Genomic DNA, 13,616 nt, shown 5'->3' with positions numbered 1-13,616 from the left:
TGAATAGTTTCCAACTGCTACTGAGTGTAGCATATAAAGATTCATTGTTAATGCTGATGATCCAATCTTTAGGCTTTTAAAATTTATTAGGTTACTTAAAATTCTACTGCTTAAGTCACAATGTTTTCTCTTCTTGCTAAAATCACCTTTGTGAAGAATATTATCCTCTTTCACTAAAAACATTTTTATGTAGAGAAATTTCTACGATAAATAAATTTCATGTAGAGCATTTCCATTCAGGAACCTTATTTTGTCACATTAAGGGAATGAAAAAATGCACCTCAAAGCATTGGTTAAAAAAATAAAAAGTCAATCCCTGCCTTTGCTGTAGTTGTCATGGTTAACATGTGACTAAAGAAATGATTAAGATTCCTGAAGCGGACCAGGTGGGCTTCTTGGTTTGCCTGCACAGCTCAGCAGTTGGGTTTAAATGGTTAACATTTATGACACACAGATATTGAAAAAAAATTAAAAATTAAAACATCAGGTCTAACATGATACAACTGGAAAATGATGCAAAGAAAAAATACTGGAAAATTAAGGACAGGCTTACATGAAAGATTACTAATTTACATGGAACAGCCTGGGTGCTATTAGAAATGTGGCAGTGAGTAAGGAAAATAGATCATCTACCATCTGCAGACAATTAAACCCAAAACTGCTGCTGCATAATATTTTGAAATATCCCTCTGCACCGTTCAAACAGTGCTGCTCCTTCTAACTAGACAACTGCAGCAATTGGGTTTAAAAGTGGTATAATCGTCTTTTACGCATTATTAACGAAAACACTCTAGTCTTGCTAAGTGAGATGAATAAACTTACAGTTTGGTCAGAGAATGGAGAACCCCCAAGGTATTACGAAGATAACTTCCTTGAAATAACACAGTATTCAATTTTGCATACTGATATGACAAATTGTAAACAGTAAAATGTTATTTCTAAGACTCATTACAAACTTGGTACCAATTCCAAGTTGATACATAGAACATTTGCTGGGTCAGAGACTACTGTTGTTCAACCAACATTCCTGTGTGGGTTTTCATTACTTACAGGAAAATCTGACCTACGCTACTTTTGAGAAAAATTGTATGGTCTTATACAAAAACAGAGCAGCATCTATCCAATGCAGAAAAAGGTAAACAATATGAACAAAAAGGTATTTGAAAATAGTTATGTGGGGCAGCCATGTAGTCACAACTAAAAGGAAGGCAAACTGCGATCTGGAAAAAGTACGTTACAGATACCAGGAAGGATTTTTATACCATCTCTACGCTCTGCCTTGTAAAGAGTTCATTTGTGACTATTATTTTTAGTTACAAGGAGAAAACTCGATGTTACAAATTACCTTAAAGTAGGGGTCAGCCGGCCTACAGCCTGCTTCTGCCAATACAATTTTACTGCAACACAGTCACGCCTATTTGTTTACGCCTCGCTGACGGCTGCTCTTGTGCAGCACTGCAGAGCTGAGTAGTTGTGACAGAGACCATATGGCTCACGAAGCCTGAAATATTTACCATCTGCCCTTTACATAAAAAGTTGCTGCCCTCTGTCTTAAAATAGCAATGAGAATGTATTATAAATGAGAATATTGCTAAATTTGGTAAAATAAAGTGAGAATTCCAGTCATATACTTTGCAGATAGTATCTGGTGCTGATAAACGTAGGGCCTCCTTTAGGTAAAAAGGTGTGCATGGAAGAGTAAAAACACATCCACTGTATCCGACTTCCCAAGTGCACTTCATGTGTATGTGGCGGGATCTTCTGGAATCTGATGAGCCGGTATTTACCGAACTGTGTTTTATGTGACTGGTGTTCCTTGAAAAATGAGTTGGGGTCAAAGAAATTTCGGAAGCATAGGGTTGAGCAAAGTTAAACAGGTTTCTTTTCCTCCGGAACTTCTCAGGGGCCTTACTGTACTAATGATGCACATTGTAAAGACTATTTCAGATCAAGAAAAGAAAACATTTTCTCTATAAAATGGTGATTGACAAATGTATATCATATTTATCTTCCTATTCTAAATTCACAGCTAAATGATAGCAGATTAGCAAATATGAGTGGTCTTACAATATAATTTTTCTCTGTATTTAATATGAGCAATTAAAAGGAATCTTAATTAGCTTTACATCTCAACAGGCATTCATTTCAGTTCTTTTATCAGTGTACTTTCATTCTGTAGCATTATGGCCTAGAAAGGATGATATTTCTTTGAACAAAACAGTGAACAGAAAAACAGTCTAGAGAAACTTCTCAAAGAGCCTAGTGATTAAAAAAAGAAACATTCAAATTTATGCATATATTTAGAAACCATATCAGAACAATGGAGATCCTTCAGTTTCCTGAAGGTCTTCCAGCAACGCACACCCACACTCCAGAACAAAGGTGGGTTAAATCAAATACTCGACTTTAAAAACAGTGAAGCAGTTTTGCACAGAAAATTCACCTTAAAATATGACATAAGAATAATGATTTGTTTTCTTTTTGTTTATGGTTTATGATCTGACTTCTATGATACTTTTGGAAAGACTTTAGCACGAGTTCTCTACAATTTTTGCTTTGATTTCTAGCTACACTGCTGTTAGCTAAATCACAGCAAGGAAAGGAACAAGTTAACACTATGACCTCACCCCTAGACACTAAAAACAGAGAAACAAACAAACAAAAAAATGCCGAAACTTTTATGAACTCAAAATCCTCAAAATTTGAAAGGTGGCGTATTTATGTATCTGCACTTGGAAGTCTCACAGATGACACTATGCCTAACATATATAGTAGGCACTCAAATAACTTTTAAAATATATGTATAATGAGAATGCTCTTAAATGGCTATATTGTCAAGAAGAACATGGCTGGCATCATATTATGGAAGATATATTATGGAAGACTGATGCAAAATTACAGTTTTTTGTATCAATTAGAATGAATATATCTCATTTAATACAAGAAGTCTAATTCACTAACGACAGATTTCAATTTTTAAACGTATCCTTGTCAGTTCAGAATTGATCATCAACAAGTCTTCCAAAACTAGCATAAAAAGATTTTCAACCCTACTAGTTACCATAGGCAGCCAAAAGGTAAGTAAAAGTTAAAGAAAACACATACACTAATTGCTAAAACTCAGTTGGGCCAAGTGGTCTTGAAAAGAATCCAGCTATAAAAATGTGAATGTGATTGAAAATCAAAATAAAAATTAGGAGAATCTAAGACTAGCTAAAAGCTATTCTATTTCATTCCACCACACAGATTTAAAAGAATCCTATGAATTGGGAGGGTAACATTCAAACTCCATATACATTCTCTCATTGTATGGTGTTTTTATCTTTTAATTCAAGAGAGAGGATATTCTGTGATGAGTTTGCCTATAGTAAACAATCAAAATACAGTCACACACACCAGTGAGGAATTGGGATGTATAAATTAAAGGAGGATACATAAGAATAGAGGCCATTCCCCACATATGGAGATATGTAGTAACACACCTTAAGTTTTCTCCTGTGTCTAATTTTTGTCAGGCTTTATATTTGAGCTAATTAGTGTCAAAAAATATACTCTTGGAATATGATTAAAATAATCACAAGATTAAATTTATAAATAGTATGAAATATATCCTTAAGAGACATACACATACTTGAAATTCAAATTAGTTTTTTGTGAAAAAAAATCTACCTTCACACTTTCTCTATAAAGATACTTGTCAACAGTTGTTTCATGAGAACATTGAAATCCCTGTAAATTCAAAACACTGCTTACGAAAGAGGTTTAGTACCTGAAGATTCAATGAAGCCACTGCACTGTCAGCAATATGTGGCAAACAACAGCCAGGATGTTTGAACTCTTTTAAATTTCAAACATCTTTACTATATGGTACCAAAAAAGCTGTTAGACCTGCCTGTTTCTCTGTTTTGACTAAGTAGTCAAGATGCAATGGCTTCCTACACTGCAAAAAGAATTCTTAGTATGAATAAGGAAAATTTATCTGATTATAAAGGTGGTGAAACATTAGACTGTGCAGTCCAGGAAGGTTGCTGAGTCTATACATGTAAAAATTAATAAAATAAAATAGTAACGAACAGTGTAGTCTCGCCTGGAGGGAGAATATCTTCCAAGGTTTCTTCCAGTACTACGAGCTCATGAATAGAAATGACAATGTTATGTAATGAATATTAAAATTTGTTTTCCTCTTTCCCCAAAAGAGGTTATTTGGATAGAGTCTCTTGCTGTGTAAATGTTTGCAAATGACTCAGAAAATATGAGTGGGGAATATTTAGTCAATCAGGTCATCTGATTGCCTAATCATCCTTTGGTGAATTGAAAAACAAATTACAATATCGATTAAATCTAGCTGATGAAAGAAAATGATCCAAATCACCATCTAATTCAATCTATTGTGGAAACAGCAAACGTCAGATTTCCATATTTACTAGTGTGTTATTTATATAATTATTTAACTATGCAAATGAATGTGATGACAGATATTTCATTGTTTTCAGAGTAAATGGAGCAGTGACTCAGGTCCAATAAAGAGGAGGGCAGCTACTTATACAACACAATACTGTAACTGGCCAGAGGCTCTGCTGGGCGCAAAGCAATGAGACACTGGGGTGGGAGTCTGAACACTGGGGACCAAGCCTCTACCCGAAGGTCATTAGCTAAGTGACCTTGGCAAGTCAATTCATCTCCAAAAATATGCATTTTCTTCATCTTAAAAATAAAAATAGCAATACCTGTCTCCTTTCTCACAGTAATGTTGAAGAAATAAATGAAAACCTGTGTATGAACGCGATTTTAAAACTTTCAGCTGTGATGTTAAACATAAGGCATTATAAATTAGGCACTCTGGAACTGGATTTACTCTTTGAGACCTCAAGGGTAAGCAGAATTCCATACAGCCATGTGAGCGTGGGCGATGATCTGGAGATCCAAGAACCCTGACATCTCATTCGAGGGCCTCAGAGTACTGTAATGGTTAATAGTTAACACGGTATTACAGTTTATAAAACACATCAATATCTGTAATTTCATGTATTATTTATTCCTATAAATAAAGGCACTTAATCAGGTACAAGAGGATATAAAGAATTGAGTGTTTTAAAATCAATATAAGTAGATTATTGGAAATAGAACTATGAGCCCACGAGGATAAAGAAAATACAAATGAGGTGAGCACCTCACACAATGCCTGGCACACAACATGGAACTAGGAAATGTTTTCAGGCGAACTGAATGAGAGGGTCACGTATCTTCATGAAATAAGACTTCAATGAGGATTTTGAAAATGCAGGTGGGTGTCCATGACATATTCAAACTATGTTGTCTGAAAGTTGAACAGGAAGATATTTTCATCCAACAGAACTCATCAAGTGACTAACTATCACGTCATTAAATCTGGTGCTGCAGACGCAGCAGCTTCTCGCCATCATGTCGAAATTAAATCACACAGAACTTCCTCCTTGTACCCATGGTTCTCTGATGGTCTGCTGAAAGACTGTATCTAACTAGAGTGTTAATTTATAATGCCTCATTAATGTAGCGTTTTACATTTCTCAAAGCATTTTCTCCTACTCTTCCACATGTGATGGGTGAAAGCACACTGCAAAGCTGACAAGATGACAGGACAGCTCGCGAACACACACACTGCACTTTCTCCATTAGGAGGCACTGTGTGGCGAGCTGACGTTGGTTTGCCCTCGTCACTTCTACATCTCATCCTTGATCCCATCTTAGGATTTTAACCAGGCCTGGGAAACAGAACTTCCACTAACAACACCTGGTTACTGGGTTCAAAGAGACACACATCATCAGTGAAAAACACCCCTGTGGACTCCACTCTGCAGAGCTCCTACAACTGAGCACTGCTGAAAGAGACCAGGGAATGTCTGACCACTTTGCATATGAAGATTCACTAGATAGAGTGCTAGTACATATGCTACTATGGTTTAAAACACATTTACTGAGATCATATAAACATTGATTTTATTTTAAAAAAGATAACCAGGGGCTGGCCCAGTGGTGTAGTGGTTAAGCTCGTGCACTCTACTTCGGCGGCCTGGGGTTCACAGGTTTGGATCCTGGGCATGCACCTACACACTGCTCATCAAGCCATGCTGTGGCAGCGTCCCACACACAAAACAGAGGAAGACTGGCACAGATGTTAGCTCAGGGACAATCTTCCTCAAGCAAAAAGAGGAGGATTGGCAACAGATGTTAGCTCAGTGCCCATCTTCCTCACCAAAAAAAAAAAAAAAAAAAAGATAACCATTGAAAACTTCTTGGAACACAACAATATGACTTTTTATTTTAAAAAGTATCTACATGAAATACAGTCAGTCAGTGTTAGCTGCCATAAGATCCTAATACATACATACATGCACACACACATACACAGACTTATTCTAATAAAGTTAACGTTTCAAGAAGTTTTGAAATATCACATAACATTTTAAAGGACATAAACTAGGAGAGCATCGCACGATTTCAACCTACCTTTTGTGGCTACTCGGACACAGTCTATTTTGGTTTCCTGTGTCAAATAAAGAGGGGAAAAAAATCACTATTCATGTTTTATTTAAAACAAGTAAAGATATCTGCACTTTTATTTAAACTGATAAGGGAAGATGTCATTATTCCAGGTGTGGTGTTAATCTCACAATGATTACTCCTTGAACCACACTTAGATACATTTTCCGACTTCAGTGCTGGGGGTGGGGGCCGTTTCTGCAGCAGACGATGAGCTAGAAGCTAAACATAAAATCTCTCTGCCTGGTTGCCCACAGCCTCCTTCTCCAGACCCTCACTTGCTCCTGTGCAAACTACTGAAAAGAAGTCTGCAGCCCAGTCTTCCCCCTTTCCCTGGCAAAAGTCAAGTCAGCGATGACTTCGAGACCCTTGACCCTTGCTGTGGTATACCGTGGCGTCTGGAAAACTTGCCCTTCTTTCTGAGGAAACGTTAATATCTCATCAGAGTTCTGGATTGGTCTGAACAAGGAAAGGGAAAAAAATTCAGAAACGACTTGATAGTTTTATTTTGTTTCTGTCTCATCTTTCTTAAGCTGTTTTCTCTTAGAAAAAAAAAAAAGATACCTAATTTAGTCACAGCTTTGGGAAGCATAAAGTCTGTGGAACCAAAGAAATGGGACAGAATATGCGGAAAAGACAGATGTTGTGAATCTCACAAAATTTTAAATGAGCTGAATGTATGTGGTGTAGCTATACTATCTTCCCGTAAAATAGTAAGCTAAGCAGAATTACTAGCCAACTTTTGGTAATAAATGAAAATTGAAAACAAAAACAGTTGACAATATACTTTCCCTACCCAAACAAATATAAATATATTCCTTTCTTTCCATAAATTTCTCTAGATGAAAATAATTTTAAAAAGAGAAAAAAACACATTTTTTCCAAGTAAAAATACAAAGAAGATGAATTTATTTCTTCTATCCTATTTAATCTGTGTTCACATTAATAACTCGCAATAGCCTAAGTAAGCAGCCATCTCTAAAACTTACCCCATTGGCTCTACTAGCAGCTTGGAAATAAATCCTGTAGCTCTTATGGGGGAGAAGGGGCGTGTTCCAGTATCCATTGTATGTCTTATTATCACCAATAGTAAAAGGCTGAGCAGCTTGGAGGCTGTTGGCTGGGAACTCGGCTGCAAAGTAGTACTGGGAGTTCAGTATCGAAGCATTCTGGAAGTGAATTGGCACTGGGTAGCACTTTAAGATTTCTGTTGTCTTTTTAGTTCTTCGAGGACGTTCTTCCTCGACAACTATTTGGTAGACACTAGGAAAAAAAGAGCATCATCAGTGATATTTTATGATAAGTGACCTGATCCTCTTTATCTTCAAATGCACGAATCCACAGGATATCCAAAATAAAGAATATACTGACTATAGTCAATAATAAGTGCTTAGTACATAATGGACAGGCATTCAACACTTGCTCAACGAAAGAGAGGGGAGTGCTCAATGTTCTTTCACAGTACTTCTCACCCCAAAGAATATCATTTATTGAGGGAAACAAAATTCAGCATAATTTTTAAAAATTTATATAACAATCTCTGTTTATATGAGCAGGACACTAAAATAATGTTTTTCTCACATGTAAGTGAAGGTGAGTTTGTAGATAATTCACTCATTTTACCTAATAAATGAAATTATGTTAACTGTAAGTTTGTTAAAAAAGGCAACGTATTATTTCCTTCAATGACATCTGTATGAATGCATGTCAAGTTGTAACAAGTCACAAAACACCATGTGAAATGATTCATGTTAACTAAGATTTAACTTCTCATATTTTCTTATACTCCTTTGTCCTTCACAATATTCAATCAGTGGGAAGAGATGACATAAGAAAAGCAGAGAAAAGGAATTGGAATTTCAAAAGCCAAGGCCTTGGAGTTACAAGGGGTTTCTAAGAGTAAATCATGAACGGGGCTACCTGAATTATACATGAGGCTAAGACGGGAATGAGCATCCTCCAAAGATGCCTGCAAGGATCCAGGTCCCCACGGAGGAGTGGATATCCCAGCACCTACCCACCTTTCCCTTCCCACCCCTTCCGATGTCTTTGAATTTTGAAGTAACCTTAGAAGAAGGGGAGACACTTTGAAGGGATGGACATTTTCTAATTAAGATATATACATGTACTAGAATGATAAACATTTGTGCAGTTTTGTCAGGGGGAAAAAAGTTTCTAATGCTGAGAAAAACTAACTCACAACAGCTTTGAAAAACTGAATCTAGATTAGATTGAAAATCCTTCTGGAAAGGAGATGTATCTTTTGCCCACTGTATCAGAAAAGTGCCATGACTCCCCGGAATAATGCTGTAATCCTACAGTTGCTCAGTATGGGTACTCATTAATGCTGAGGAAAAAGAACAGAAGAGAGGTGCCGCCCACCCCCACTTACCCCGGGAAGGCCTGGAGAGGGCCCTCCCTCTTTGGGCTCTTGTCCATATGAACACTAAATTGCCACTCGGTGTGAAATCACCATTTCTGGTAGTACAACCACTTAGCACATTCTATTACAGTCATGCAACACAGCCACTGTTCAGTTTGTGATTCTGCCTAAATAAAAATCAATTGTCGTAGAACATCAAGATGATTGCTCAGTGGACAGGCAGTCTAGCAGGTTTACAGCGATTTCTGAGCAGGGATGTAAACTTAAAAAAAAAAAAACAGAAAAGAAATACGACTCTTACTTCCTAACATAGAGACTTTCTATTGGTCACGTGAGATGCTCCACCAACTCCACTGGTAGAATCCTCACTGCATGATGGATCCAACATGAAAAGAAGTATTTAGGAAGAATCTTCCTATAGAGAGGACAAGGAAGAGGTGAAGGGGACTTTAATTTCTTACCCCCTTCTCCCTAACTTCTTACATCTACAGTCAGATGTGGCCATTTAAAAATATATCTACATATTCTTTGACACTTCTCCCATCAAGAATGGAGTTGGCTGGGGCCGGCCACGTGGCCAAGTGGTTAAGTTCATGCACTCTGCTATGGTGGCCCAGGGTTTCTCTGTTTCGGATCCTGGGTGCGGACATGGCACGGCTCATCAGGCCACGTTGAGGCAGCGTCCCATGTACCACAACTGGAAAGACCCACAACTATAATATACATCTATATACTGGGGGGATTTGGGGAGAAAAGAAAAAGATTGGCAACAGTTGTTAGCTCAGGGGCCAATCTTAAAAAAAAAAAGAATGGGGTTGGCCAACTTTAATGACTTGCATGCGATCAACAGAATCTAATAGAGGGACACTGTGTAACTCCCAAGGCTTAGGTAAGAGAAGGCCATATATCTTCTGCTTGGTTCCCCAGGGAAGCTAGTTCTGGAGAAGAAGCTAGCCACCATGTAAGTGACCCTGAACCTGCCATGCTGGAGAGGCCATGTTCAGGTGCTCTGCTCCACAGTCCTTAAGAGCTCCCAGCCAATAGTCAGCATCCCTGACAGGCATGTGTGTGAGCCCTCTTGGAAGGTCACACAGCTGAGCCTTCAGATGACAGCACCTTTGAGAGTCCCCAAGCAGGAACTGCCCAGCCAAAGCCTTTGCTGACCCATAAAATCACAGCAAAATAGAAAGGTTGTTTTAAGCTGCTCAAGTTTAAGTAATTGGATATGCAGCAAATATTAACCATGATATCAGCTCATAGAATAGCAACAGTAAAGGGTTAAGGTCAAAGTAGCACAACCACAGGTGACAGCTGACCCATGAAGAAGTTTAGCCCAGGATGCCATTAAATACAAACAGCAGTGAGACGGTGTGACTGTTTCCTTGAAATGCCTTTTGTAGGGGTGGGGGACAGTGGCATACGCCTTGATCTAGGCTCTAATTCGAATTCTGCTAACAACCGAGGTTTTAAATTAATTCCTTTGGGTCTTATATTTTTCCTGTGAGTCAGATAAATCTCTAAGGTGCATTTTATATTTTTTATTCAGAATTTTTATTCATCATACAAGAACTCTCAAAAATGGATAAATCAAAGGAATAATGAATAACTGCGCAAAGGGATTCTCCATTAAATAAAATAATTTTTAACATTGCCTTCTTTCTATCAGTCAGCTTTTCAAATTTATTTGCTATATGACATGATTTTCAAAATATTACTTTAAAAACAGCCTCTGGGAAACCCGTATACTAGACAAAAATGAACATATGTATGAAGAAAAAATGATTTGCAGAAATTATTCCATACAGGAAGTGCTAGGCCAGGTGGCTTACACATGTAGGTTTAATTTTCCCATTTTACTGATGAGAAAACAGGTTCAGAGGTGAAGCGCTCATTCTGTCTGGGGCACACAGCTAATTAAGTAGCAGATGTGGTCTCGTGACCAGCAGACAAGAGAGTTCTAGCATTTCCTGTTGAAAAGTCCTGGTTAAGGCACTCATGTGAAACGTCTGCCCCATGGGCATCTTCACTTGCTCACGCAAACGCAACTTACCCAAAAACCAGTCCCCAGTCTACTTTCCATCATCAATTTATTTTGAGTAGTGTGTAGATTCTTTCTGATTTATCACATCAAGGGAGCTACAGATGGTAACTATACTTTTGACCTGAATTCCTTCTCCCACCTGTATATGTGTCATTAATGATTTCCAGGGAGGACACTCTCCTGGATTCCACAGTGATGCCACCACCTGATTGGTGTCCTCTCACACTCCTGATGCCTCCCAGGAACCTCGTCACCAGTGGCACCGAGGACAGTGATCACTCATTCTCAACCCGGAGGGAGCTTCCACTACATGAAGATTAGCACAGCCACGCCTGGACTTCCCAAGTCCAAGATCTTGAGTTCTCCTACCACAAACATCTCCTCCTCCATTCCTTCACCCTGGCCTGGACTTGCCTTTGTTATCTGAATGCTATTTTCACCAACTGAAATCTTTTGTCACTCTCAGCAGATGACCCTACCTCAAAAAAAAAACTGAGACCTTCTTATGAACTCTCTCTCAGGGGCTTACACGCTGTTCCTTCATTTTGGCATAGTCTTGCTCTGCTCCAAACTCACAAAAACATGCTTTCTGTAAAGCCTTACAGTCATTTGTGTCCTCCTATCAGTATTGCTAAAAGTCTTGTAAGTTCCTAGAGGAGGGCAGCTATGATTTAGTCATTTCTGTATCTCATGATGCTTAGAATGAAGGAGGCCATGAAGGACATATTTTTGAAAGCATAATATAGTCCAGAAATAATTTCTATTTATATACGTTACATGTAGTAATAGGGAGGAAATACACTGGTGTTCACAGATATGCCTCGCTTTAGTAAAATTTAATACTAAGTTTATGTTGTATTCATTTCCTGAATACTTAAAGCTAATAGAGGAGGAAATTTCCAAGAAAAAGGTTTGTGATAAGAGGCTGCTGGTCAGACTGCAAGTTTATCCTGGATAACCCACAGTTAGGTAATGAACCCTGAGAGAATCAGGGTTGCATCTCTGTGCTCTCCACCTCCTCTCCCCACCATCTCTCACTTCCCACCTGTCTTTTCCCCAACGTTACCAGTATGCGTGTTGTGGTGTGTGTGTGTTTACTCTTTATTAACTCAACAAATACTTTTTTTTTTTTAATTTTTTATTTTTCCTTTTTCTCCCCAAAGCCCCCCGGTACATAGTTGTATATTCTTCGTTGTGAGTCCATCTAGTTGTGGCATGTGGGATGCTGCCTCAGCGTGGTTTGATGAGCAGTGCCATGTTCATGCCCAGTATTCGAACCAACGAAACACTGGGTCACCTACAGCGGAGCGGGCAAACTTAACCACTCAGCCACGGGGCCAGCCCCCTCAACAAATACTTTTTGAGTGCCTACTATGTGCCAGGCACTGCCCAACTTTAACAATACAATATTTGACATTCCCTAATGACGGAAAATTTTGTTTTGTAATTTAAATACCATCTAAGTGAATATGGATGAAAAAATTAATTTTCCAAACAGCAATTTTATGAGGATTAGATGAAAATTCGAGAGTTAAGTGATCATTCAGTGGGCCTCCATTTTAGCTAGCTGGTATGTTATATGATACACTCTACTCCAGATATATTACTTTTTAAATGGCTACCATCTACTCATCTTCAGATATATTAAAGGAAGAACTAAGTTGACTAGAGCAATTTCGAACCCAAAATGTCTTTTCAGCCTTACTCCACAAGACAAATTAGATTTGCAAGCATTCAGACCTCAAATCTATTTTCTCTTTAATAATTTAAGCACTGAAAGGTCAAGCAGCTCTTTTCTATTCCCCTTTATCAAAGTCCAAGTGCTAATGAAAAATAGCTAAATCCTGCCTGCTGCCCACTTGCCACACATTGCTGTCTCCCTGATGGAAATTAACACATTATTGGCACGTAGCTCAACAGTACTTCGACAGAACTTTATGAAGGATATGTTTCTTATTTGTACAAATAGCATTTCACTAATGAATTTTATAAAATCTTTCCAACCACAATTTTAATCTCAAACGTGGCTTTGAAAATCTCACTGTTTGAATGGTTTTTCTAAAAAGATGATTGAAAAAGCAAACTCTCAAGGACAGAAAGCCAAGCAGAAGCTTCTAGCTTAGTAAGCCGAGTTAAAACTCTACTATCCTCTCAATGTATTACTCATGCTCTCTGTTTATCAAAGCTGCACCTCTCCTAGCCTTGTTCCACCACTATTCTGGAATTTAAACTAATATAGAATCTTCCTACGGCTTTTGTAATATGACAGCATAATCCATAGTGAAAATGACCCTGCCAAAAATGTGACATCACTATATCATAAGTTTCTCATGGAATAAAATTTAATTTAAAGTTTAATTTATGCTAGACTTTTCTACAACAAAACTCTAAGACTTTTACAAGGAGAATAAGAAATCTGCATTTATATAGAATAGCAGATAAAGTATTTCTTAGAAAAGAACATCTGAACATCTTTCATGCACTCTGTTAAACTTGAAAGTTCAAATGTGGTCTTTCTGGTCTTTTCTAACTTTGAAGATTGTGAGGGGAAGCCTGCTGCAGATTTAAACTGACTTTAAAATTTCTGACCTAATTCATTTCAAGATTAAACCCTTAGTTGTAAGTCCATTTTCCTTATCTACTTATTCTATTTCTTATCAGCATAAAATATTG

At 37.8% G+C, this 13,616-nt stretch overlaps 1 protein-coding gene across 8 annotated transcripts in view; it reads right to left on the bottom strand.

Moving 5' to 3' along the window:
* Positions 1–13,616, bottom strand: part of PTPRM (protein tyrosine phosphatase receptor type M) — a 771,793-nt gene that overhangs the window by 242,196 nt on the left and 515,981 nt on the right. For all 8 annotated transcript variants that reach the window (XM_070629469.1, XM_070629471.1, XM_070629470.1 and 5 more), the window contains exons 12-13: positions 7,509–7,782; positions 6,487–6,523 (exon numbers count right to left, since the gene is read on the bottom strand). In XM_070629469.1, the coding sequence (XP_070485570.1) occupies positions 6,487–6,523; positions 7,509–7,782 (311 nt within the window). The remainder of the gene's footprint in view (positions 1–6,486; positions 6,524–7,508; positions 7,783–13,616) is intronic.

The sequence above is a fragment of the Equus przewalskii genome, chromosome 7 (genome assembly GCF_037783145.1).
Source record: "Equus przewalskii isolate Varuska chromosome 7, EquPr2, whole genome shotgun sequence".
Taxonomy (NCBI): domain Eukaryota; kingdom Metazoa; phylum Chordata; class Mammalia; order Perissodactyla; family Equidae; genus Equus; species Equus przewalskii.
This window is presented reverse-complemented; position numbering and strand designations above follow the sequence as displayed.